This window comes from Rutidosis leptorrhynchoides, chromosome 2, assembly GCF_046630445.1.
Source record: "Rutidosis leptorrhynchoides isolate AG116_Rl617_1_P2 chromosome 2, CSIRO_AGI_Rlap_v1, whole genome shotgun sequence".
Classification (NCBI taxonomy): Eukaryota; Viridiplantae; Streptophyta; class Magnoliopsida; order Asterales; family Asteraceae; genus Rutidosis; species Rutidosis leptorrhynchoides.
The window spans coordinates 660,028,691-660,055,372 of NC_092334.1; the positions used below are offsets into that span (position 1 = coordinate 660,028,691).

Consider the following 26,682-nt stretch of genomic DNA (forward strand, 5'->3'; position numbering starts at 1 on the left):
GTAGGCTTATAACTACCTTTAGTGGTTTGATTTTTGATTAAGAATACTAATAAAATTATAAGAGGAACAAAGAGAGTATATGAGAAGAGTATATATTATCTTAAGTGCATCTTCTGCAAACTACATCTTTATATATTTATATTATAAAATAAATCACCGTGGTAGGAAATTTGTAGCCAAATTGTAGACATTATTGACTTTCATAACAAAAACCTATTTTATTTTATTTTTGATTAATTCTGATTGCCGATCTTCGTCTATCAGCCCTATTTGCAGCCACAGGTAATACTCAGCTATTACTTTAGATTTATCGTATTTATAAAAGAAACTGTATGTAAATCAATTATTAAATTCTAGTTCGCAATGATATACTGTTAATTCCATCTAATTCTACTAAAGAATATAGGAATTATATAAAATTAGGTCAGATGTTCAATATTTCTTTCTATTTTATATTTTCACACGAAATTTTGTAATGTATCAAAAGGTAAATGCATCAGTTCAGGCTAAGCAAAATTAGAATGTGATTTTTTTCAACACAAATCTTTTAATTTATCAGAAACAAAAAATACTGTAACAAATTGATTCTTTGCTAACTTTATTTAATTTATCAAATTAAATCCGTCAGGTTCAGGTTTAGGCAAGATTAAAATGTAGTTTTATTTATTTTCTAATATTTTCAATTTACTAGTTGTTAGTAGTAATTAGTGTTTGCAAAAAAATGTATTAGGATCCAATATAAAGCATCTTTATTTCATACCAATGAACACGCGTCCACTATTATAAATGGCGAATTGTTGTTTGCAGTCTGTTTATCAGTTTGTTTAAAAAATTCTCTTTTTATGCTTCTTGGTTTCGAGGCTGATGATACATTCAAAGGATCTGACCCTTTGACTAACATTGTTCAAATGTGAATCTTGTTGACATGTTGCGTTTATGTTAGAACAACGTTTTTATAGCTAATATTAAGAGGTTTTGTACTCAAAATTTTGTTATAAAATATATGCAATTTTTTTGTGCTTACGCAAGGCGGTAATCAAAATCAGGATCAGGACGTTACACAATGGAGGAATGGTGTACAAAGTCGGGAAGAAAAGTGCCTTCTTTGTTTGATCTTTGTGCTGAGAAGGTTGTGGATGACGTTCGGTACCTAGGGGATCTAGTTGAGACAAATCAGCATCTTTTAGAGCGGATTTTACCACATTGTACTGTAGATCAGCTGATACGTATCGAGGATTCAAATGTGGTAAAAAAATATTCTTATAACATAGTTTTCTATTTTACCCCATACTCCACATTGGTTGAATTGGGCATTGTTATTGTCGTTTTATTTTAAGGATAATGTATCCCCTCCTTAAACATCAAAATTACATATTTCCCCAACTAAACACCTTAATATTATATATCCCCAACTTAAACCAAAAATCTTTAAAATTTACATATCTTTTCAATTTTATTATAATTATTTTTTTAGCTATTAGCTATTATACATACAAATATTGAAATATGTATGGTATGCTGTAATAACAGATAATAGACTTAGAGTGAGTTAGTCTCGAACAATAGATGGATCTAAGCTTAAAAGATGTTAATATTCATATTGTACATATTTGAGTAACTTGTGTATATATAATAAGTTATGCTTTCCAAAAAAAATTACAATAATAAATTTTAAAAATGGGTAAGTTTGAGAGATTTAAGGTTTAGTTTGGGAATATATGATATTAAAGTGCTTAGTTGGGGAATATGTAATTTTGTTGTTTAAGAAGGGGATATACAATATTTTTCTTATTTTAAGTGTGTGAAAATTGTATTAAAGTTTACCCAAAATTTTGTTGTATGTGTTAGAAAACAATTAAGGCATAAATTATAAATTATGTATATAATTCTAGAATTGTAGTTGGTTATACAAAAGTTTCCTTAATCCGTTGACCTTTCACTTACCCCTCTTGTATTTATAAAAGGCACATGGTACAACAAATAGAATTGCGAAATATAAGAAAATCAGTTTAGTTTATCTTTGTTCAGAGTATTTACCCAACTTCAAAATTTTCTATTATTTTAGTTATTGTTATTTTATATATCGGATGACTTATTAGTCATGTAACCGATATTTTTTGCTAATGTGGCAATCATCTCTCACGTCATAAAAAACCGGTGTTATAAGGAGGAAACATATACTAGCAAACATTGAAAATTTGATACGCACAATAGAAACTTCTTGGATTACAAAAAAAATAAAAAAATAAAAAATTGTTTACGTTGGATGCATCTTCATACACTATACACCTTTTTCAAACATTCAAAAATTGTGTTAAAATGTAGACATTTAAATTTTTAATGTTTTGCAGGGCCAAGATCTTAGCCCTGTTACTGATAAGCTATGGAAGAACTTTTACACACAACAGTTTGGATCTAAGAATGCTCGCCTTGTAGTCGATAGAATGAAACAGATGCACGTTTCATTTAGATGGAGACAATTGTACGAGGTGATAATATTTTGTATACTTTTCCTTTTTGTTTGATTGTTGTTTGCGTATCATAAAATGTGATCTTGAGTAAGAATATGTCAATAAAGTATTTTGCATAATTAGATTGATCTATGCAGGCAAAATTAAAGGAAGTAAAGGAGGCTCAACAAAAGTCGTTTAAGAGAGTAAAGCAACTATATAAAAAAGAAGATGCTAGTAAGTTTATAAACTTTTTGAAACTTCATAGTACTGTATGTTGCAAATGTTGTGTTTTAATCAAGAGGAAGCACTTTTTTGGGGGAATTAATTTTTCTGTTTTTTTTATCACTTGAAAATATGAACATTTAAAAAAGACACTTTGTAATAAATGTTACTCGTATTATTTTGGTTCTTGATAGTTTTCGTAATCGACATAAACTTCTTGAAATCATCCTTGCAGAGATTAAAACAGAAATGAATTGTTTTCAGCTCAATCTTCAGCTTTTTCTTCAAGTATCTTGCTCACAAACTGTCATAGAAACATTTCATCAAACAGTTGGTGTGCAAAATATAATGTACCGTAAATCAAAGGTAACATGTTGCAACGGTTTCACATTCGATAAGAATGAATGATGAGTTGAAGTATATATTTGATTGGGGACAGATTGATTAATTGGTGTTATTGAGTAGCTTTTATCTAGAATATTTATAAGACCATGAAAAGATGAAAAACTTATACAGTACCTAGTTTTGATGACAGAAATGGTGTTGGTGCTCAAATGTTTGAGAGACGGTATCAAAATTTGAACTTTGATAGAGCTGAATCAGATGCAAATTGTGGGGGTCTAGGCGGTGGACGTGTAACGTAATTGAAATGATTCAAAAGTACTTAATTAATTGGTTTTAAATAACAATAATCTATCTATTTTATAGTTTATATTAAAATTCTAAAATATGACATCATCATTAAATTATTTCCTTTGTTAAAAAAATTAAAAAAAAATAAAAAAAATCTAAACATGTTAGATGATGTCATTAACCAAATTAATTTTGAATTAATTAACCAAATTAATTTGTATTTCAAATACATATATCAGTTACCACTATGTCCTATATTGTAGCAGCATGAATAATGAACTTCTAAAATTAAAAACTGATCATACACAATCATCCCAACCATTCCTATTTTATACCACTATAAAATGATTCATGATAATATTTATAATATTAAAAAACCATATCCTTCATACTTAGCTAACTTTTTCAAACATAATTGTCAGATTATGAAGACCAACAAAAGCAATCATAAGCATCTATCTATAGTTTCTATTAAAATCCTATAATGATGATGTCATTATTAGGCTAATTCCTTTATTAAGAAAAAATCAAAAATAAAAAGAAAAAAATGTCATTAACATTAATTAAATATTTTATTTATTTATTTAGGGTTATTATCATATTTACCCTTCTTAAATTTTAATAACATATTTACCCACTTAAATATGATTATATCATATGAGCCCATTTTAAATTTATAAACTTATCATATTATTAGCCTTCTGGTCAATAGAATGAAACAGATGCACGTTTCATTTAGATGGAGACAATTGTATGAGGTGATAATATTTTGTATACTTTTCCTTTTTGTTTGATTGTTGTTTGCGTATCATAGAATGTGATCTTGAGTAAGAATATGTCAATAAAGTATTTTGCATAATTAGATTGATCTATGCAGGCAAAATTAAAGGAAGTAAAGGAGGCCCAACAAAAGTCGTTTAAGAGAGTAAAGCAACTATATAAAAAAGAAGATGCTAGTAAGTTTATAAACTTTTTGAAACTTCATAGTACTGTATGTTGCAAATGTTGTGTTTTAATCAAGAGGAAGCACTTTTTTGGGGGAATTAATTTTTCTGTTTTTTTTATCACTTGAAAATATGAACATTTAAAAAAGACACTTTGTAATAAATGTTACTCGTATTATTTTGGTTCTTGATAGTTTTCGTAATCGACATAAACTTCTTGAAATCATCCTTGCAGAGATTAAAACAGAAATGAATTGTTTTCAGCTCAATCTTCAGCTTTTTCTTCAAGTATCTTGCTCACAAACTGTCATAGAAACATTTCATCAAACAGTTGGTGTGCAAAATATAATGTACCGTAAATCAAAGGTAACATGTTGCAACGGTTTCACATTCGATAAGAATGAATGATGAGTTGAAGTATATATTTGATTGGGGACAGATTGATTAATTGGTGTTATTGAGTAGCTTTTATCTAGAATATTTATAAGACCATGAAAAGATGAAAAACTTATACAGTACCTAGTTTTGATGACAGAAATGGTGTTGGTGCTCAAATGTTTGAGAGACGGTATCAAAATTTGAACTTTGATAGAGCTGAATCAGATGCAAATTGTGGGGGTCTAGGCGGTGGACGTGTAACGTAATTGAAATGATTCAAAAGTACTTAATTAATTGGTTTTAAATAACAATAATCTATCTATTTTATAGTTTATATTAAAATTCTAAAATATGACATCATCATTAAATTATTTCCTTTGTTAAAAAAAATTAAAAAAAAAATAAAAAAAATCTAAACATGTTAGATGATGTCATTAACCAAATTAATTTTGAATTAATTAACCAAATTAATTTGTATTTCAAATACATATATCAGTTACCACTATGTCCTATATTGTAGCAGCATGCATAATGAACTTCTAAAATTAAAAACTGATCATACACAATCATCCCAACCATTCCTATTTTATACCACTATAAAATGATTCGTGATAATATTTATAATATTAAAAAACCATATCCTTCATACTTAGCTAACTTTTTCAAACATAATTGTCAGATTATGAAGACCAACAAAAGCAATCATAAGCATCTATCTATAGTTTCTATTAAAATCCTATAATGATGATGTCATTATTAGGCTAATTCCTTTATTAAGAAAAAATCAAAAATAAAAAGAAAAAAAATGTCATTAACATTAATTAAATATTTTATTTATTTATTTAGGGTTATTATCATATTTACCCTTCTTAAATTTTAATAACATATTTACCCACTTAAATATGATTATATCATATGAGCCCATTTTAAATATATAAACTCATCATATTATTATCCTTGTAGTCAATAGAATGAAACAGATGCACGTTTCATTTAGATGGAGACAATTGTATGAGGTGATAATATTTTGTATACTTTTCCTTTTTGTTTGATTGTTGTTTGCGTATCATAGAATGTGATCTTGAGTAAGAATATGTCAATAAAGTATTTTGCATAATTAGATTGATCTATGCAGGCAAAATTAAAGGAAGTAAAGGAGGCCCAACAAAAGTCGTTTAAGAGAGTAAAGCAACTATATAAAAAAGAAGATGCTAGTAAGTTTATAAACTTTTTGAAACTTCATAGTACTGTATGTTGCAAATGTTGTGTTTTAATCAAGAGGAAGCACTTTTTTGGGGGAATTAATTTTTCTGTTTTTTTTATCACTTGAAAATATGAACATTTAAAAAAGACACTTTGTAATAAATGTTACTCGTATTATTTTGGTTCTTGATAGTTTTCGTAATCGACATAAACTTCTTGAAATCATCCTTGCAGAGATTAAAACAGAAATGAATTGTTTTCAGCTCAATCTTCAGCTTTTTCTTCAAGTATCTTGCTCACAAACTGTCATAGAAACATTTCATCAAACAGTTGGTGTGCAAAATATAATGTACCGTAAATCAAAGGTAACATGTTGCAACGGTTTCACATTCGATAAGAATGAATGATGAGTTGAAGTATATATTTGATTGGGGACAGATTGATTAATTGGTGTTATTGAGTAGCTTTTATCTAGAATATTTATAAGACCATGAAAAGATGAAAAACTTATACAGTACCTAGTTTTGATGACAGAAATGGTGTTGGTGCTCAAATGTTTGAGAGACGGTATCAAAATTTGAACTTTGATAGAGCTGAATCAGATGCAAATTGTGGGGGTCTAGGCGGTGGACGTGTAACGTAATTGAAATGATTCAAAAGTACTTAATTAATTGGTTTTAAATAACAATAATCTATCTATTTTATAGTTTATATTAAAATTCTAAAATATGACATCATCATTAAATTATTTCCTTTGTTAAAAAAAATTAAAAAAAAAATAAAAAAAATCTAAACATGTTAGATGATGTCATTAACCAAATTAATTTTGAATTAATTAACCAAATTAATTTGTATTTCAAATACATATATCAGTTACCACTATGTCCTATATTGTAGCAGCATGAATAATGAACTTCTAAAATTAAAAACTGATCATACACAATCATCCCAACCATTCCTATTTTATACCACTATAAAATGATTCGTGATAATATTTATAATATTAAAAAACCATATCCTTCATACTTAGCTAACTTTTTCAAACATAATTGTCAGATTATGAAGACCAACAAAAGCAATCATAAGCATCTATCTATAGTTTCTATTAAAATCCTATAATGATGATGTCATTATTAGGCTAATTCCTTTATTAAGAAAAAATCAAAAATAAAAAGAAAAAAATGTCATTAACATTAATTAAATATTTTATTTATTTATTTAGGGTTATTATCATATTTACCCTTCTTAAATTTTAATAACATATTTACCCACTTAAATATGATTATATCATATGAGCCCATTTTAAATATATAAACTCATCATATTATTAGCCTTCTGGTCAATAGAATGAAACATATGCACGTTTCATTTAGATGGAGACAATTGTATGAGGTGATAATATTTTGTATACTTTTCCTTTTTGTTTGATTGTTGTTTGCGTATCATAGAATGTGATCTTGAGTAAGAATATGTCAATAAAGTATTTTGCATAATTAGATTGATCTATGCAGGCAAAATTAAAGGAAGTAAAGGAGGCCCAACAAAAGTCGTTTAAGAGAGTAAAGCAACTATATAAAAAAGAAGATGCTAGTAAGTTTATAAACTTTTTGAAACTTCATAGTACTGTATGTTGCAAATGTTGTGTTTTAATCAAGAGGAAGCACTTTTTTGGGGGAATTAATTTTTCTGTTTTTTTTATCACTTGAAAATATGAACATTTAAAAAAGACACTTTGTAATAAATGTTACTCGTATTATTTTGGTTCTTGATAGTTTTCGTAATCGACATAAACTTCTTGAAATCATCCTTGCAGAGATTAAAACAGAAATGAATTGTTTTCAGCTCAATCTTCAGCTTTTTCTTCAAGTATCTTGCTCACAAACTGTCATAGAAACATTTCATCAAACAGTTGGTGTGCAAAATATAATGTACCGTAAATCAAAGGTAACATGTTGCAACGGTTTCACATTCGATAAGAATGAATGATGAGTTGAAGTATATATTTGATTGGGGACAGATTGATTAATTGGTGTTATTGAGTAGCTTTTATCTAGAATATTTATAAGACCATGAAAAGATGAAAAACTTATACAGTACCTAGTTTTGATGACAGAAATGGTGTTGGTGCTCAAATGTTTGAGAGATGGTATCAAAATTTGAACTTTGATAGAGCTGAATCAGATGCAAATTGTGGGGGTCTAGGCGGTGGACGTGTAACGTAATTGAAATGATTCAAAAGTACTTAATTAATTGGTTTTAAATAACAATAATCTATCTATTTTATAGTTTATATTAAAATTCTAAAATATGACATCATCATTAAATTATTTCCTTTGTTAAAAAAAATTAAAAAAAAAATAAAAAAAATCTAAACATGTTAGATGATGTCATTAACCAAATTAATTTTGAATTAATTAACCAAATTAATTTGTATTTCAAATACATATATCAGTTACCACTATGTCCTATATTGTAGCAGCATGAATAATGAACTTCTAAAATTAAAAACTGATCATACACAATCATCCCAACCATTCCTATTTTATACCACTATAAAATGATTCGTGATAATATTTATAATATTAAAAAACCATATCCTTCATACTTAGCTAACTTTTTCAAACATAATTGTCAGATTATGAAGACCAACAAAAGCAATCATAAGCATCTATCTATAGTTTCTATTAAAATCCTATAATGATGATGTCATTATTAGGCTAATTCCTTTATTAAGAAAAAATCAAAAATAAAAAGAAAAAAAATGTCATTAACATTAATTAAATATTTTATTTATTTATTTAGGGTTATTATCATATTTACCCTTCTTAAATTTTAATAACATATTTACCCACTTAAATATGATTATATCATATGAGCCCATTTTAAATATATAAACTCATCATATTATTAGCCTTGTAGTCAATAGAATGAAACAGATGCACGTTTCATTTAGATGGAGACAATTGTATGAGGTGATAATATTTTGTATACTTTTCCTTTTTGTTTGATTGTTGTTTGCGTATCATAGAATGTGATCTTGAGTAAGAATATGTCAATAAAGTATTTTGCATAATTAGATTGATCTATGCAGGCAAAATTAAAGGAAGTAAAGGAGGCCCAACAAAAGTCGTTTAAGAGAGTAAAGCAACTATATAAAAAAGAAGATGCTAGTAAGTTTATAAACTTTTTGAAACTTCATAGTACTGTATGTTGCAAATGTTGTGTTTTAATCAAGAGGAAGCACTTTTTTGGGGGAATTAATTTTTCTGTTTTTTTTATCACTTGAAAATATGAACATTTAAAAAAGACACTTTGTAATAAATGTTACTCGTATTATTTTGGTTCTTGATAGTTTTCGTAATCGACATAAACTTCTTGAAATCATCCTTGCAGAGATTAAAACAGAAATGAATTGTTTTCAGCTCAATCTTCAGCTTTTTCTTCAAGTATCTTGCTCACAAACTGTCATAGAAACATTTCATCAAACAGTTGGTGTGCAAAATATAATGTACCGTAAATCAAAGGTAACATGTTGCAACGGTTTCACATTCGATAAGAATGAATGATGAGTTGAAGTATATATTTGATTGGGGACAGATTGATTAATTGGTGTTATTGAGTAGCTTTTATCTAGAATATTTATAAGACCATGAAAAGATGAAAAACTTATACAGTACCTAGTTTTGATGACAGAAATGGTGTTGGTGCTCAAATGTTTGAGAGACGGTATCAAAATTTGAACTTTGATAGAGCTGAATCAGATGCAAATTGTGGGGGTCTAGGCGGTGGACGTGTAACGTAATTGAAATGATTCAAAAGTACTTAATTAATTGGTTTTAAATAACAATAATCTATCTATTTTATAGTTTATATTAAAATTCTAAAATATGACATCATCATTAAATTATTTCCTTTGTTAAAAAAATTAAAAAAAAAATAAAAAAAATCTAAACATGTTAGATGATGTCATTAACCAAATTAATTTTGAATTAATTAACCAAATTAATTTGTATTTCAAATACATATATCAGTTACCACTATGTCCTATATTGTAGCAGCATGAATAATGAACTTCTAAAATTAAAAACTGATCATACACAATCATCCCAACCATTCCTATTTTATACCACTATAAAATGATTCGTGATAATATTTATAATATTAAAAAACCATATCCTTCATACTTAGCTAACTTTTTCAAACATAATTGTCAGATTATGAAGACCAACAAAAGCAATCATAAGCATCTATCTATAGTTTCTATTAAAATCCTATAATGATGATGTCATTATTAGGCTAATTCCTTTATTAAGAAAAAATCAAAAATAAAAAGAAAAAAATGTCATTAACATTAATTAAATATTTTATTTATTTATTTAGGGTTATTATCATATTTACCCTTCTTAAATTTTAATAACATATTTACCCACTTAAATATGATTATATCATATGAGCCCATTTTAAATATATAAACTCATCATATTATTAGCCTTCTGGTCAATAGAATGAAACAGATGCACGTTTCATTTAGATGGAGACAATTGTATGAGGTGATAATATTTTGTATACTTTTCCTTTTTGTTTGATTGTTGTTTGCGTATCATAGAATGTGATCTTGAGTAAGAATATGTCAATAAAGTATTTTGCATAATTAGATTGATCTATGCAGGCAAAATTAAAGGAAGTAAAGGAGGCCCAACAAAAGTCGTTTAAGAGAGTAAAGCAACTATATAAAAAAGAAGATGCTAGTAAGTTTATAAACTTTTTGAAACTTCATAGTACTGTATGTTGCAAATGTTGTGTTTTAATCAAGAGGAAGCACTTTTTTGGGGGAATTAATTTTTCTGTTTTTTTTATCACTTGAAAATATGAACATTTAAAAAAGACACTTTGTAATAAATGTTACTCGTATTATTTTGGTTCTTGATAGTTTTCGTAATCGACATAAACTTCTTAAAATCATCCTTGCAGAGATTAAAACAGAAATGAATTGTTTTCAGCTCAATCTTCAGCTTTTTCTTCAAGTATCTTGCTCACAAACTGTCATAGAAACATTTCATCAAACAGTTGGTGTGCAAAATATAATGTACCGTAAATCAAAGGTAACATGTTGCAACGGTTTCACATTCGATAAGAATGAATGATGAGTTGAAGTATATATTTGATTGGGGACAGATTGATTAATTGGCGTTATTGAGTAGCTTTTATCTAGAATATTTATAAGACCATGAAAAGATGAAAAACTTATACAGTACCTAGTTTTGATGACAGAAATGGTGTTGGTGCTCAAATGTTTGAGAGACGGTATCAAAATTTGAACTTTGATAGAGCTGAATCAGATGCAAATTGTGGGGGTCTAGGCGGTGGACGTGTAACGTAATTGAAATGATTCAAAAGTACTTAATTAATTGGTTTTAAATAACAATAATCTATCTATTTTATAGTTTATATTAAAATTCTAAAATATGACATCATCATTAAATTATTTCCTTTGTTAAAAAAAATTAAAAAAAAATAAAAAAAATCTAAACATGTTAGATGATGTCATTAACCAAATTAATTTTGAATTAATTAACCAAATTAATTTGTATTTCAAATACATATATCAGTTACCACTATGTCCTATATTGTAGCAGCATGAATAATGAACTTCTAAAATTAAAAACTGATCATACACAATCATCCCAACCATTCCTATTTTATACCACTATAAAATGATTCGTGATAATATTTATAATATTAAAAAACCATATCCTTCATACTTAGCTAACTTTTTCAAACATAATTGTCAGATTATGAAGACCAACAAAAGCAATCATAAGCATCTATCTATAGTTTCTATTAAAATCCTATAATGATGATGTCATTATTAGGCTAATTCCTTTATTAAGAAAAAATCAAAAATAAAAAGAAAAAAATGTCATTAACATTAATTAAATATTTTATTTATTTATTTAGGGTTATTATCATATTTACCCTTCTTAAATTTTAATAACATATTTACCCACTTAAATATGATTATATCATATGAGCCCATTTTAAATATATAAACTCATCATATTATTAGCCTTGTAGTCAATAGAATGAAACAGATGCACGTTTCATTTAGATGGAGACAATTGTATGAGGTGATAATATTTTGTATACTTTTCCTTTTTGTTTGATTGTTGTTTGCATATCATAGAATGTGATCTTGAGTAAGAATATGTCAATAAAGTATTTTGCATAATTAGATTGATCTATGCAGGCAAAATTAAAGGAAGTAAAGGAGGCCCAACAAAAGTCGTTTAAGAGAGTAAAGCAACTATATAAAAAAGAAGATGCTAGTAAGTTTATAAACTTTTTGAAACTTCATAGTACTGTATGTTGCAAATGTTGTGTTTTAATCAAGAGGAAGCACTTTTTTGGGGGAATTAATTTTTCTGTTTTTTTTATCACTTGAAAATATGAACATTTAAAAAAGACACTTTGTAATAAATGTTACTCGTATTATTTTGGTTCTTGATAGTTTTCGTAATCGACATAAACTTCTTGAAATCATCCTTGCAGAGATTAAAACAGAAATGAATTGTTTTCAGCTCAATCTTCAGCTTTTTCTTCAAGTATCTTGCTCACAAACTGTCATAGAAACATTTCATCAAACAGTTGGTGTGCAAAATATAATGTACCGTAAATCAAAGGTAACATGTTGCAACGGTTTCACATTCGATAAGAATGAATGATGAGTTGAAGTATATATTTGATTGGGGACAGATTGATTAATTGGCGTTATTGAGTAGCTTTTATCTAGAATATTTATAAGACCATGAAAAGATGAAAAACTTATACAGTACCTAGTTTTGATGACAGAAATGGTGTTGGTGCTCAAATGTTTGAGAGACGGTATCAAAATTTGAACTTTGATAGAGCTGAATCAGATGCAAATTGTGGGGGTCTAGGCGGTGGACGTGTAACGTAATTGAAATGATTCAAAAGTACTTAATTAATTGGTTTTAAATAACAATAATCTATCTATTTTATAGTTTATATTAAAATTCTAAAATATGACATCATCATTAAATTATTTCCTTTGTTAAAAAAAATTAAAAAAAAATAAAAAAAATCTAAACATGTTAGATGATGTCATTAACCAAATTAATTTTGAATTAATTAACCAAATTAATTTGTATTTCAAATACATATATCAGTTACCACTATGTCCTATATTGTAGCAGCATGAATAATGAACTTCTAAAATTAAAAACTGATCATACACAATCATCCCAACCATTCCTATTTTATACCACTATAAAATGATTCGTGATAATATTTATAATATTAAAAAACCATATCCTTCATACTTAGCTAACTTTTTCAAACATAATTGTCAGATTATGAAGACCAACAAAAGCAATCATAAGCATCTATCTATAGTTTCTATTAAAATCCTATAATGATGATGTCATTATTAGGCTAATTCCTTTATTAAGAAAAAATCAAAAATAAAAAGAAAAAAATGTCATTAACATTAATTAAATATTTTATTTATTTATTTAGGGTTATTATCATATTTACCCTTCTTAAATTTTAATAACATATTTACCCACTTAAATATGATTATATCATATGAGCCAATTTTAAATATATAAACTCATCATATTATTAGCCTTCTGGTCAATAGAATGAAACAGATGCACGTTTCATTTAGATGGAGACAATTGTATGAGGTGATAATATTTTGTATACTTTTCCTTTTTGTTTGATTGTTGTTTGCGTATCATAGAATGTGATCTTGAGTAAGAATATGTCAATAAAGTATTTTGCATAATTAGATTGATCTATGCAGGCAAAATTAAAGGAAGTAAAGGAGGCCCAACAAAAGTCGTTTAAGAGAGTAAAGCAACTATATAAAAAAGAAGATGCTAGTAAGTTTATAAACTTTTTGAAACTTCATAGTACTGTATGTTGCAAATGTTGTGTTTTAATCAAGAGGAAGCACTTTTTTGGGGGAATTAATTTTTCTGTTTTTTTTATCACTTGAAAATATGAACATTTAAAAAAGACACTTTGTAATAAATGTTACTCGTATTATTTTGGTTCTTGATAGTTTTCGTAATCGACATAAACTTCTTGAAATCATCCTTGCAGAGATTAAAACAGAAATGAATTGTTTTCAGCTCAATCTTCAGCTTTTTCTTCAAGTATCTTGCTCACAAACTGTCATAGAAACATTTCATCAAACAGTTGGTGTGCAAAATATAATGTACCGTAAATCAAAGGTAACATGTTGCAACGGTTTCACATTCGATAAGAATGAATGATGAGTTGAAGTATATATTTGATTGGGGACAGATTGATTAATTGGTGTTATTGAGTAGCTTTTATCTAGAATATTTATAAGACCATGAAAAGATGAAAAACTTATACAGTACCTAGTTTTGATGACAGAAATGGTGTTGGTGCTCAAATGTTTGAGAGACGGTATCAAAATTTGAACTTTGATAGAGCTGAATCAGATGCAAATTGTGGGGGTCTAGGCGGTGGACGTGTAACGTAATTGAAATGATTCAAAAGTACTTAATTAATTGGTTTTAAATAACAATAATCTATCTATTTTATAGTTTATATTAAAATTCTAAAATATGACATCATCATTAAATTATTTCCTTTGTTAAAAAAAATTAAAAAAAAAATAAAAAAAATCTAAACATGTTAGATGATGTCATTAACCAAATTAATTTTGAATTAATTAACCAAATTAATTTGTATTTCAAATACATATATCAGTTACCACTATGTCCTATATTGTAGCAGCATGAATAATGAACTTCTAAAATTAAAAACTGATCATACACAATCATCCCAACCATTCCTATTTTATACCACTATAAAATGATTCGTGATAATATTTATAATATTAAAAAACCATATCCTTCATACTTAGCTAACTTTTTCAAACATAATTGTCAGATTATGAAGACCAACAAAAGCAATCATAAGCATCTATCTATAGTTTCTATTAAAATCCTATAATGATGATGTCATTATTAGGCTAATTCCTTTATTAAGAAAAAATCAAAAATAAAAAGAAAAAAATGTCATTAACATTAATTAAATATTTTATTTATTTATTTAGGGTTATTATCATATTTACCCTTCTTAAATTTTAATAACATATTTACCCACTTAAATATGATTATATCATATGAGCCCATTTTAAATATATAAACTCATCATATTATTAGCCTTCTGGTCAATAGAATGAAACAGATGCACGTTTCATTTAGATGGAGACAATTGTATGAGGTGATAATATTTTGTATACTTTTCCTTTTTGTTTGATTGTTGTTTGCGTATCATAGAATGTGATCTTGAGTAAGAATATGTCAATAAAGTATTTTTCATAATTAGATTGATCTATGCAGGCAAAATTAAAGGAAGTAAAGGAGGCCCAACAAAAGTCGTTTAAGAGAGTAAAGCAACTATATAAAAAAGAAGATGCTAGTAAGTTTATAAACTTTTTGAAACTTCATAGTACTGTATGTTGCAAATGTTGTGTTTTAATCAAGAGGAAGCACTTTTTTGGGGGAATTAATTTTTCTGTTTTTTTTATCACTTGAAAATATAAACATTTAAAAAAGACACTTTGTAATAAATGTTACTCGTATTATTTTGGTTCTTGATAGTTTTCGTAATCGACATAAACTTCTTGAAATCATCCTTGCAGAGATTAAAACAGAAATGAATTGTTTTCAGCTCAATCTTCAGCTTTTTCTTCAAGTATCTTGCTCACAAACTGTCATAGAAACATTTCATCAAACAGTTGGTGTGCAAAATATAATGTACCGTAAATCAAAGGTAACATGTTGCAACGGTTTCACATTCGATAAGAATGAATGATGAGTTGAAGTATATATTTGATTGGGGACAGATTGATTAATTGGCGTTATTGAGTAGCTTTTATCTAGAATATTTATAAGACCATGAAAAGATGAAAAACTTATACAGTACCTAGTTTTGATGACAGAAATGGTGTTGGTGCTCAAATGTTTGAGAGACGGTATCAAAATTTGAACTTTGATAGAGCTGAATCAGATGCAAATTGTGGGGGTCTAGGCGGTGGACGTGTAACGTAATTGAAATGATTCAAAAGTACTTAATTAATTGGTTTTAAATAACAATAATCTATCTATTTTATAGTTTATATTAAAATTCTAAAATATGACATCATCATTAAATTATTTCCTTTGTTAAAAAAATTAAAAAAAAAATAAAAAAAATCTAAACATGTTAGATGATGTCATTAACCAAATTAATTTTGAATTAATTAACCAAATTAATTTGTATTTCAAATACATATATCAGTTACCACTATGTCCTATATTGTAGCAGCATGAATAATGAACTTCTAAAATTAAAAACTGATCATACACAATCATCCCAACCATTCCTATTTTATACCACTATAAAATGATTCGTGATAATATTTATAATATTAAAAAACCATATCCTTCATACTTAGCTAACTTTTTCAAACATAATTGTCAGATTATGAAGACCAACAAAAGCAATCATAAGCATCTATCTATAGTTTCTATTAAAATCCTATAATGATGATGTCATTATTAGGCTAATTCCTTTATTAAGAAAAAATCAAAAATAAAAAGAAAAAAATGTCATTAACATTAATTAAATATTTTATTTATTTATTTAGGGTTATTATCATATTTACCCTTCTTAAATTTTAATAACATATTTACCCACTTAAATATGATTATATCATATGAGCCCATTTTAAATATATAAACTCATCATATTATTAGCCTTCTGGTCAATAGAATGAAACAGATGCACGTTTCATTTAGATGGAGACAATTGTATGAGGTGATAATATTTTGTATACTTTTCCTTTTTGTTTGATTGTTGTTTGCGTATCATAGAATGTGATCTTGAGTAAGAATATGTCAATAAAGTATTTTGCATAATTAGATTGATCTATGCAGGCAAAATTAAAGGAAGTAAAGGAGGCCCAACAAAAGTCGTTTAAGAGAGTAAAGCAACTATATAAAAAAGAAGATGCTAGTAAGTTTATAAACTTTTTGAAACTTCATAGTACTGTATGTTGCAAATGTTGTGTTTTAATCAAGAGGAAGCACTTTTTTGGGGGAATTAATTTTTCTGTTTTTTTTATCACTTGAAAATATGAACATTTAAAAAAGACACTTTGTAATAAATGTTACTCGTATTATTTTGGTTCTTGATAGTTTTCGTAATCGACATAAACTTCTTGAAATCATCCTTGCAGAGATTAAAACAGAAATGAATTGTTTTCAGCTCAATCTTCAGCTTTTTCTTCAAGTATCTTGCTCACAAACTGTCATAGAAACATTTCATCAAACAGTTGGTGTGCAAAATATAATGTACCGTAAATCAAAGGTAACATGTTGCAACGGTTTCACATTCGATAAGAATGAATGATGAGTTGAAGTATATATTTGATTGGGGACAGATTGATTAATTGGCGTTATTGAGTAGCTTTTATCTAGAATATTTATAAGACCATGAAAAGATGAAAAACTTATACAGTACCTAGTTTTGATGACAGAAATGGTGTTGGTGCTCAAATGTTTGAGAGACGGTATCAAAATTTGAACTTTGATAGAGCTGAATCAGATGCAAATTGTGGGGGTCTAGGCGGTGGACGTGTAACGTAATTGAAATGATTCAAAAGTACTTAATTAATTGGTTTTAAATAACAATAATCTATCTATTTTATAGTTTATATTAAAATTCTAAAATATGACATCATCATTAAATTATTTCCTTTGTTAAAAAAAATTAAAAAAAAATAAAAAAAATCTAAACATGTTAGATGATGTCATTAACCAAATTAATTTTGAATTAATTAACCAAATTAATTTGTATTTCAAATACATATATCAGTTACCACTATGTCCTATATTGTAGCAGCATGAATAATGAACTTCTAAAATTAAAAACTGATCATACACAATCATCCCAACCATTCCTATTTTATACCACTATAAAATGATTCGTGATAATATTTATAATATTAAAAAACCATATCCTTCATACTTAGCTAACTTTTTCAAACATAATTGTCAGATTATGAAGACCAACAAAAGCAATCATAAGCATCTATCTATAGTTTCTATTAAAATCCTATAATGATGATGTCATTATTAGGCTAATTCCTTTATTAAGAAAAAATCAAAAATAAAAAGAAAAAAATGTCATTAACATTAATTAAATATTTTATTTATTTATTTAGGCTTATTATCATATTTACCCTTCTTAAATTTTAATAACATATTTACCCACTTAAATATGATTATATCATATGAGCCCATTTTAAATATATAAACTCATCATATTATTAGCCTTGTAGTCAATAGAATGAAACAGATGCACGTTTCATTTAGATGGAGACAATTGTATGAGGTGATAATATTTTGTATACTTTTCCTTTTTGTTTGATTGTTGTTTGCGTATCATAGAATGTGATCTTGAGTAAGAATATGTCAATAAAGTATTTTGCATAATTAGATTGATCTATGCAGGCAAAATTAAAGGAAGTAAAGGAGGCCCAACAAAAGTCGTTTAAGAGAGTAAAGCAACTATATAAAAAAGAAGATGCTAGTAAGTTTATAAACTTTTTGAAACTTCATAGTACTGTATGTTGCAAATGTTGTGTTTTAATCAAGAGGAAGCACTTTTTTGGGGGAATTAATTTTTCTGTTTTTTTTATCACTTGAAAATATGAACATTTAAAAAAGACACTTTGTAATAAATGTTACTCGTATTATTTTGGTTCTTGATAGTTTTCGTAATCGACATAAACTTCTTGAAATCATCCTTGCAGAGATTAAAACAGAAATGAATAGTTTTCAGCTCAATCTTCAGCTTTTTCTTCAAGTATCTTGCTCACAAACTGTCATAGAAACATTTCATCAAACAGTTGGTGTGCAAAATATAATGTACCGTAAATCAAAGGTAACATGTTGCAACGGTTTCACATTCGATAAGAATGAATGATGAGTTGAAGTATATATTTGATTGGGGACAGATTGATTAATTGGTGTTATTGAGTAGCTTTTATCTAGAATATTTATAAGACCATGAAAAGATGAAAAACTTATACAGTACCTAGTTTTGATGACAGAAATGGTGTTGGTGCTCAAATGTTTGAGAGACGGTATCAAAATTTGAACTTTGATAGAGCTGAATCAGATGCAAATTGTGGGGGTCTAGGCGGTGGACGTGTAACGTAATTGAAATGATTCAAAAGTACTTAATTAATTGGTTTTAAATAACAATAATCTATCTATTTTATAGTTTATATTAAAATTCTAAAATATGACATCATCATTAAATTATTTCCTTTGTTAAAAAAAATTAAAAAAAAAATAAAAAAAATCTAAACATGTTAGATGATGTCATTAACCAAATTAATTTTGAATTAATTAACCAAATTAATTTGTATTTCAAATACATATATCAGTTACCACTATGTCCTATATTGTAGCAGCATGAATAATGAACTTCTAAAATTAAAAACTGATCATACACAATCATCCCAACCATTCCTATTTTATACCACTATAAAATGATTCGTGATAATATTTATAATATTAAAAAACCATATCCTTCATTATTTAGGGTTATTATCATATTTACCCTTCTTAAATTTTAATAACATATTTACCCACTTAAATATGATTATATCATATGAGCCCATTTTAAATATATAAACTCATCATATTATTAGCCTTGTAGTCAATAGAATGAAACAGATGCACGTTTCATTTAGATGGAGACAATTGTATGAGGTGATAATATTTTGTATACTTTTCCTTTTTGTTTGATTGTTGTTTGCGTATCATAGAATGTGATCTTGAGTAAGAATATGTCAATAAAGTATTTTGCATAATTAGATTGATCAATGCAGGCAAAATTAAAGGAAGTAAAGGAGGCCCAACAAAAGTCGTTTAAGAGAGTAAAGCAACTATATAAAAAAGAAGATGCTAGTAAGTTTATAAACTTTTTGAAACTTCATAGTACTGTATGTTGCAAATGTTGTGTTTTAATCAAGAGGAAGCACTTTTTTTGGGGAATTAATTTTTCTTTTTTTTTATCACTTGAAAATATGAACATTTAAAAAAGACACTTTGTAATAAATGTTACTCGTATTATTTTGGCGGGAAAACGCTCGAAGAATTAAATGATAACATGCATCATATGTAATGTTTTAATTGAAGCTTTTGTTAAGTGGTTAGAAATTAGGGTTTAAAAATTAGGGTTCAAAAATTAGGGTTTAGAAATTAAGGTTTAGGGTTTAGATTGAATTTTTAACACGTACGGTTTAAAGTTTAGGGTTTAGGGTTTTGGGACTAAACCCAAAACACTAAACCCTAAAACCTAAACTCTGTATCGGACTAAATTTTGAAAAAAAAAAATTCACATAAGATGAAAAAAAACTATGAAAAAAACTCTAATTAAAACATTACTCATGATGCTTGTTATCATTTATTTCTTTGATAGTTTTCCGGCCAAAATAATAACATTCATCACAAAGTTTTTTTTTAAATGTTTATATTTTCATGTGATCTTAATGTTTGAAAAAAAAATTAAAAAAAAAACGAAATAATAAAAATAAAAATTCAATTCCCCCTTCCCTATACATACTAGTTTTATGAGCCAGTGTGTTGCACGGTAATTGTATAAATTAGTATTCGATAATATTAGTATTAATACTTATTAAATGTATAATACAATTTCAATGAAAAACTCTTTATTAATGATGGTATTTGTATCGAAAATATTAGTATTGAACACTAACGTCTAGATTATGAGCTCGTCCGTTAGAACCATTTTAAAACAAATAATCGATAAAAGAACATAGCATGTAACAACAACATGATTGTTAGTAGCTAAAAAATAGGAGGTATAGTATTAATTTTGCATTTAGTTACTGACAGAAACATCATTTTCGTCGAGGCTGACATGGCCATGTAACTTGAATGTGTGTAGGCCCTGGTATCAACTTAGGCAATACAAAGAGCTGCTTGATGAAGAAGGCTAAACTAAAACACCGTCATTCGCAGTAGTCACAGGTACCATTATCGTTAATTATCTACATAACAATATTTGACACCCTACTTGATTTCTATTCCTTTTAAATTCAAATCTACCAAATTGACATATATCCCCTGACCCGCCCAATTTGCCACCATGTGGATCATCACCTAACCTTATTTAATGTTACTTTTTGTCATATAGTGTCACTCCTATAAGGAAACCAAGTAATTTTCCAGCAAAATCTGATGCTTGAAGTTCAAAAATCAGAACATCGATACCACCGCCACGGAGATTTAAATAATTGGAGAAACTTTTGCTCGAGATGAAGAAAATCCAATCTTAATAACTCTTGGATTACGATTTTTGTGGGTAATTTATATTTATACGTTTCCGGTATCATATTAGAGAAGTTTGGAAATAGGTACATAATGATCTTAAAAAGTTATAAGTAATCTGGTTACCATTTTGGTTTTATTCGTTTCAAGAATCACTATGTAGCAAATAATGTACATAACTTTTTAGGCGTCAATGGTGTTCAACTTGAAAAATTAAAGAGGGTGCAATCTCCGTTCATATGCAAATAGGTGTGAAGCGGCCTTTATTGTCCATTGACTGACAACCAAATACAAGAATTGATATGCACAAAGCAGTTCAATATGAACTTGGTCATACGTATTATAACGGAACCGTAAAATAAAAGGGTACATGAACTATAATTGAACGTGACCTATTGGAAATAACATACAATAGATATGGACCAGAGCTATAATTGATTTCAACGTTTACAGTCAAGTCCTCTTCGATGTTAGTTTGTCAAAGGTACAAAAATACGATTAGGATTGCACTACATATCTGATAATATTCATAATTTCAATGATTATGTGATGCAATTATGATTGCACTACATATCTGATAATATTCATATAGATCCTTATTCAATTTTTAGATCTTAAGCTTTTAATGACGAAAACAATTTTGAGTAAACTCTCGACTTTGAAAACTTTGTTGTAGCTAGCCAATTAGCAAACGCCAAACCAGTGTTAAGTTACGATTACAAATTTAGTTAAAGGAGCAGATGTATCCTTTCATGATGAATTCATATATTTATTTCATCAGTAATCAATAACCTATATGGAAATGGGAAAGGTCTGCGCTGTTGTGCATGTGAGCGCAAATGTACAAATCAAGAAATTATGAATACGTTTGAAACTCGTTATACATCTAATGTGAGCTCAAAGTATAACTATTGGCTGTTTTTAACACCAAAAGCAATGAAATTGACTCCAATGTCATCAGTAAGAGTCCACCGACCGGTTACTTGGTCATATGCAAAGCCAGCCATCTCTTCAACCTATAAAAAATCCATCAGATAACCGAACAAAATATGTATAAATTTGTAGCGTATAACCATGTTAAACAGAAACAATATGCGTTAGCTTACAGAGACAGAAGCTCGCTGCAGCGCCAATACGAGTTCTTCGGGAGTTAAGAAACTCGACCATTGATGAGTACCCTTGGGAAGCTGTCAATAGATAACTTTTAAGCACACATAAACTCTCAAAGGTTTAAAGTATAAATAACAACAGATAAAAAAAATGTGAACTTTTTAGTAGCTACAGATTAAACAATGTGAATGAGTATTAATCACAAAAAAGTATATTGAGTGTCTTGGTAGTGTAAGAAGTTGATTTTTTCATAAAAATGAAAATAATAAAATAATAAAAATAAAAAATAAGAAAAATAAATTCATACCCAACGCAGGATGTACTCGGCCACCACAATGGCAGTTGCGTATGCTCTCATAGAACGGTTAATTGTTGAGACTACAGTTGCTCCATGAGAAACAGTTAAAGCTGACAATGATTTGCAAAACTCGGCTGAATCTGCTACGTGTTCAATAACCTGAGATTTGTGTAGATATTTTCAGCCTTTTGATTTAAAAAAAAAAAAAAAAAAAAAACAAAAACGTAACACGGAGCATATGACAGAATCAAAACTTATATCATAAAAAAGGTTATCTGATACAAAAACAAATATTAACATCCATGAGAATGCCATTTTTATGGATAATACATCATAAACTTTATCATACCTCTAAAGCAATAACTGCATCGAATTCCTTTTGCTCTTGAACCAAATTTTCTGTTTGAATAGTTGTAACAAAAACATTGTAAAATCGTAAAACTGAACTTGTAAAAATTATTAGTATTGAAAAATAAGAATAACTGGATAGTCATTTTCAACGACAGAATGACAATAATAAAGGGAAGGAGTTTCATAAGAAGTACCAGCAGTTGTGCAACGATATTCAATTGAAGAAGTTACTTGATCCAAATCCTAAACATACCAAATTGTGACGTTGTACATGTCATTATGTACCCAAAATTAATATAAAAAAATAATAATTATAATAATAAGAAGAATACACACTCCCTCAGTCCCAAAGTAAATGCAATAATTCCGTTTATTATAAAATTCAGAAATACGGTAACTTTTTTTGCCATGTTCCAAACCAGAATACCTTTTTGCCAACTAAAACTCATTCAGATATTAAAATTATTCATTTCAATCCCAGGAAGTTATCCTATTTTGTCGATACGCATGGTAACTTAGATAATTCTGCAAATAATTAAACATGCTAATCAAATTTTGTGCCTTGTTTAACATTTATTGCTTTGGGACCGACGAAGTAATTTTTATGAGAAAACCATTTAAACTAATCGTACAGCATGAAGACGCGCAATCTTGATATTTTTGTCCACGGCATCAACTCCTGTAACTGAAGCTCCCATGCGAGCCAAAGGCTGACAAGAGTCAATAAAAATTAAAAACATGTGATAATATAGTTATCAAGTTGTCTTATAGACCATAGAAAAGAACAAAATTCTACTCAAAAGGTCCATGTTAATCATTTGTAACTGTCTATATAAGAACATATGTTCCACCTGTAAAATTTTGCAAAGCCTCTTAAGTTTATTGAACACAAAAAGCACTTGAATTTAACTACAACAAAAGCTAATGATAATTAGAATTACTCTCATTATGCTATTATCCATAATGAGTTGAAGATAGCCTCGGCATCATCAATGTGTCTTTGTTCAAAGGATATGACTACAGGGATACAAGCGTTTGATACGTGGATATCTAAACTTAAAGACTACATAATTATGGAGATACTAGGGCCTTTTTTTACGTGTGTTCTAAGTGTGTACTGTGTTTACATGTACATATATAAAAAAAAATAAAGAGACTATTAACTTATACCTCAGATAAAATACCTCCTCCACAACCAACATCTACAAATTTTAGTCCTTCAAATGGCCTTGCAGAAAAGGGATCCTTGCTGAGAAACAATAAAATAAGAGAAGTATTCACGTGAAGCATAAATCAAAATAATTATTCCAAAACATTAACTGATGCATTCTTATGCAAAAAAATATACATAGTTTCTCTAGTCAAGAACGAAAAAATCTACTTTAAAAGAGAAAAATGATCACACAATAACCCAATTGCACCACTAACTAACCAAAATAATAACTTATTAAATAAATGTAAGGTGGATTCCAATAATCCTAGAAATAGATATCTAACACAAGGATATATTTCTTCATACATGATACACTGACATATACCTAGAGCTGGCAAAATAGGCCTAAATGGGCAATTTTGGACTTCTATAACAGCATTATGGGTGATTTGAGGCTTAAGGTGTGTTCTAAATGAACTACGACGGACTGGGCTACGGGTTCCATGAGGGTAGAAGGAAAATTTTTTGAAGGTTGAGTGGATTTAACATTCAATAACACTTCAAATAAAAGCAAATTCAAGATCAGAATCAATATCCAATCACTCAAATCAGGTGCCAAAAATCATCAGAACTTGATCATGTGTTTAATTTAAGACTTCTTTCGTTGAATTACATGATTGAGACAACACTTGGACTTTGCTCTCAAGATACCAACTAGAACATTTAATTAGGGTTTTGAAAAAAAAGTCAAATAACCTTTGTTGAACTTCATTCAAATATTGGTAATTTGTTTGCCCAAAATGGTCCATGTTACTTCCCAATAAATTTTTGAATATACTTTTCTGGTAGGTAGATATGTACAAGTGTTTTATCGATTTACTACAGTTACTATAGACTAATGAGAAATATGCACTCGTGTTTTTTAAGTGGTCTCATGTAAATGAAGATTATTGCAAGTAGGAAACTAGGACTAAATTCCATCCGACTTTCATTTGTTTGGTCATTTAACATTATGCATATGTAGTTGTCATAAATGAATAACTTTTTTCCCGATTTCATGGATACTTCCCATTAATTCTGTGTAATTTATCATTACAGACATGATGAAAAAGTGCAATGTGGATTTCATAGGTTATTCTATTGTAAAATCATCCTTCTTTTAGAAATTGACCAAAACTTCAGCATATTTCCTAAAAAATAATAGATATGCACTTCAAAAGATCAGGTATGTTGCTGAAATAACAAAACGACCGACCCACCCATTCATAAAATTGCCAGCAGGATTTTTCAATAAAACGGCATATAAAATGAAATCAATACCCAAAATGTCTGCAAAGAGTTGACCGAATAAAAGCCAGTCTTGTAGGATTCATGATATGCAATGGCTTAAAAGGCCCTTCAGCATCCCACCTGTCAACAAAAAAATATCTTCTTGATCGAACACTTAACAATTAAAGATCAACTAAAATTCCTACATCGTCACATTTTCCAACTTGCTTCGCAAAATTCAGATATTAAACATGAAGCTTGCAAAAGATAACGATAATTAGAGTAACCAGTTTCCCCTACAATAAACAACAGTAAATGAGCTTACCAACTATCAGCTATAGCTGCAAATTTATCAAGCTCAGTTTGATTCAAAGAAGACGTAGAAGCAGAAACAGAAGGTTGAGGGCTATTCACATAAGATCTATTCTGAAAAAATGGATGTAAAGCATCAACAACTACATGTTTGCAATTGGTACTTGAATTATGAACAGGAAAACCACTGGTTGTTGCTAATTTTCGTAATTGATATAAACTTCTTGAAATCATCTTTGCAGAGATTAAAACCGAAATGACTTGTCTTCAGCTCAATCTTCAGCTTTTTCTTCAAGTATCTTGCTCATAAACTGTCATACAAACATTTCATCAAACAGTTGGTGTGCAAAATATAATGTACCAAAAATCAAGAGGTAACGTGTTGCAACAGTTACACATTCGATAAGAATGGTGAGTTTAAGTACATATTTGATTGGGGACAGATTGATTAATTGGCGTTATTGAGTAGCTTTTATCTAGAATATTTATAAGACCATGAAAAGATGAAAAACTTATACAGTACCTAGTTTTGATGACAGAAATGGTGTTGGTGCTCAAATGTTTGAGAGACGGTATCAAAATTTGAACTTTGATAGAGCTGAATCAGATGCAAATTGTGGGGGTCTAGGCGGTGGACGTGTAACGTAATTGAAATGATTCAAAAGTACTTAATTAATTGGTTTTAAATAACAATAATCTATCTATTTTATAGTTTATATTAAAATTCTAAAATATGACATCATCATTAAATTATTTCCTTTGTTAAAAAAAAAATTAAAAAATTAAAAAAAAAAGTAAAAAAAATCTAAACATGTTAGATGATGTCATTAACCAAATTAATTTTGAATTAATTAACCAAATTAATTTGTATTTCCAATACATATATCAGTTACCACTATGTCCTATATTGTAGCCGCATGAATAATGAACTTCTAAAATTAAA

General features: G+C 28.0%; 2 protein-coding genes and 1 long non-coding RNA gene across 3 annotated transcripts; 2 read left to right on the top strand and 1 right to left on the bottom strand.

Moving 5' to 3' along the window:
• Positions 1 to 1,033: 1,033 nt before the first annotated feature.
• Positions 1,034 to 4,896, top strand: LOC139890197 (uncharacterized). Its single transcript, XM_071873094.1, has 6 exons — positions 1,034 to 1,246; positions 2,352 to 2,489; positions 2,609 to 2,687; positions 2,911 to 3,041; positions 4,186 to 4,264; positions 4,769 to 4,896. The coding sequence occupies exons 1-6, from the start codon at positions 1,064 to 1,066 to the stop codon at positions 4,894 to 4,896; spliced, it is 738 nt and encodes a 245-aa protein (XP_071729195.1). The 5' UTR covers positions 1,034 to 1,063.
• Positions 4,897 to 19,600: 14,704 nt separating this feature from the next.
• On the top strand, positions 19,601 to 21,459 carry LOC139893843 (uncharacterized). Its single transcript, XR_011774725.1, has 4 exons — positions 19,601 to 19,662; positions 19,782 to 19,860; positions 20,864 to 20,946; positions 21,113 to 21,459. It is a non-coding gene; the product is annotated as an uncharacterized lncRNA (long non-coding RNA).
• A 538-nt stretch (positions 21,460 to 21,997) lies between these two features.
• LOC139893844 (ubiquinone biosynthesis O-methyltransferase, mitochondrial-like) lies at positions 21,998 to 26,408 on the bottom strand. The gene is made up of 10 exons (XM_071877028.1): positions 26,263 to 26,408; positions 25,753 to 26,050; positions 25,479 to 25,568; positions 24,176 to 24,254; positions 23,638 to 23,715; positions 23,200 to 23,248; positions 23,004 to 23,053; positions 22,664 to 22,813; positions 22,353 to 22,433; positions 21,998 to 22,262 (listed from the first exon to the last, which is right to left on the bottom strand). Exons 2-10 carry the CDS (start codon positions 25,971 to 25,973, stop codon positions 22,155 to 22,157), a joined length of 906 nt encoding a protein of 301 aa, XP_071733129.1. The 5' UTR covers positions 25,974 to 26,050; positions 26,263 to 26,408; the 3' UTR covers positions 21,998 to 22,154.
• Between the last annotated feature and the right edge of the window lie 274 nt (positions 26,409 to 26,682).

Bases quoted from the DNA above. Each gene is read 5' to 3' on its own strand.
- LOC139890197 (XM_071873094.1), top strand. From the start codon at position 1,064: ATGGAGGAATGGTGTACAAAGTCGGGAAGAAAAGTGCCTTCTTTGTTT. The intron at 2,688-2,910 runs GTAAGTTTATAA...TCATCCTTGCAG, and splicing joins ATATAAAAAAGAAGATGCTA to AGATTAAAACAGAAATGAAT. The intron at 4,265-4,768 runs GTAAGTTTATAA...AAACTTATACAG, and splicing joins ATATAAAAAAGAAGATGCTA to TACCTAGTTTTGATGACAGA.
- LOC139893844 (XM_071877028.1), bottom strand. From the start codon at position 25,973: ATGATTTCAAGAAGTTTATATCAATTACGAAAATTAGCAACAACCAGT. The intron at 23,054-23,199 runs GTACTTCTTATG...CTATTCAAACAG, and splicing joins ATATCGTTGCACAACTGCTG to AAAATTTGGTTCAAGAGCAA. The intron at 22,814-23,003 runs GTATGATAAAGT...CACAAATCTCAG, and splicing joins ATGCAGTTATTGCTTTAGAG to GTTATTGAACACGTAGCAGA.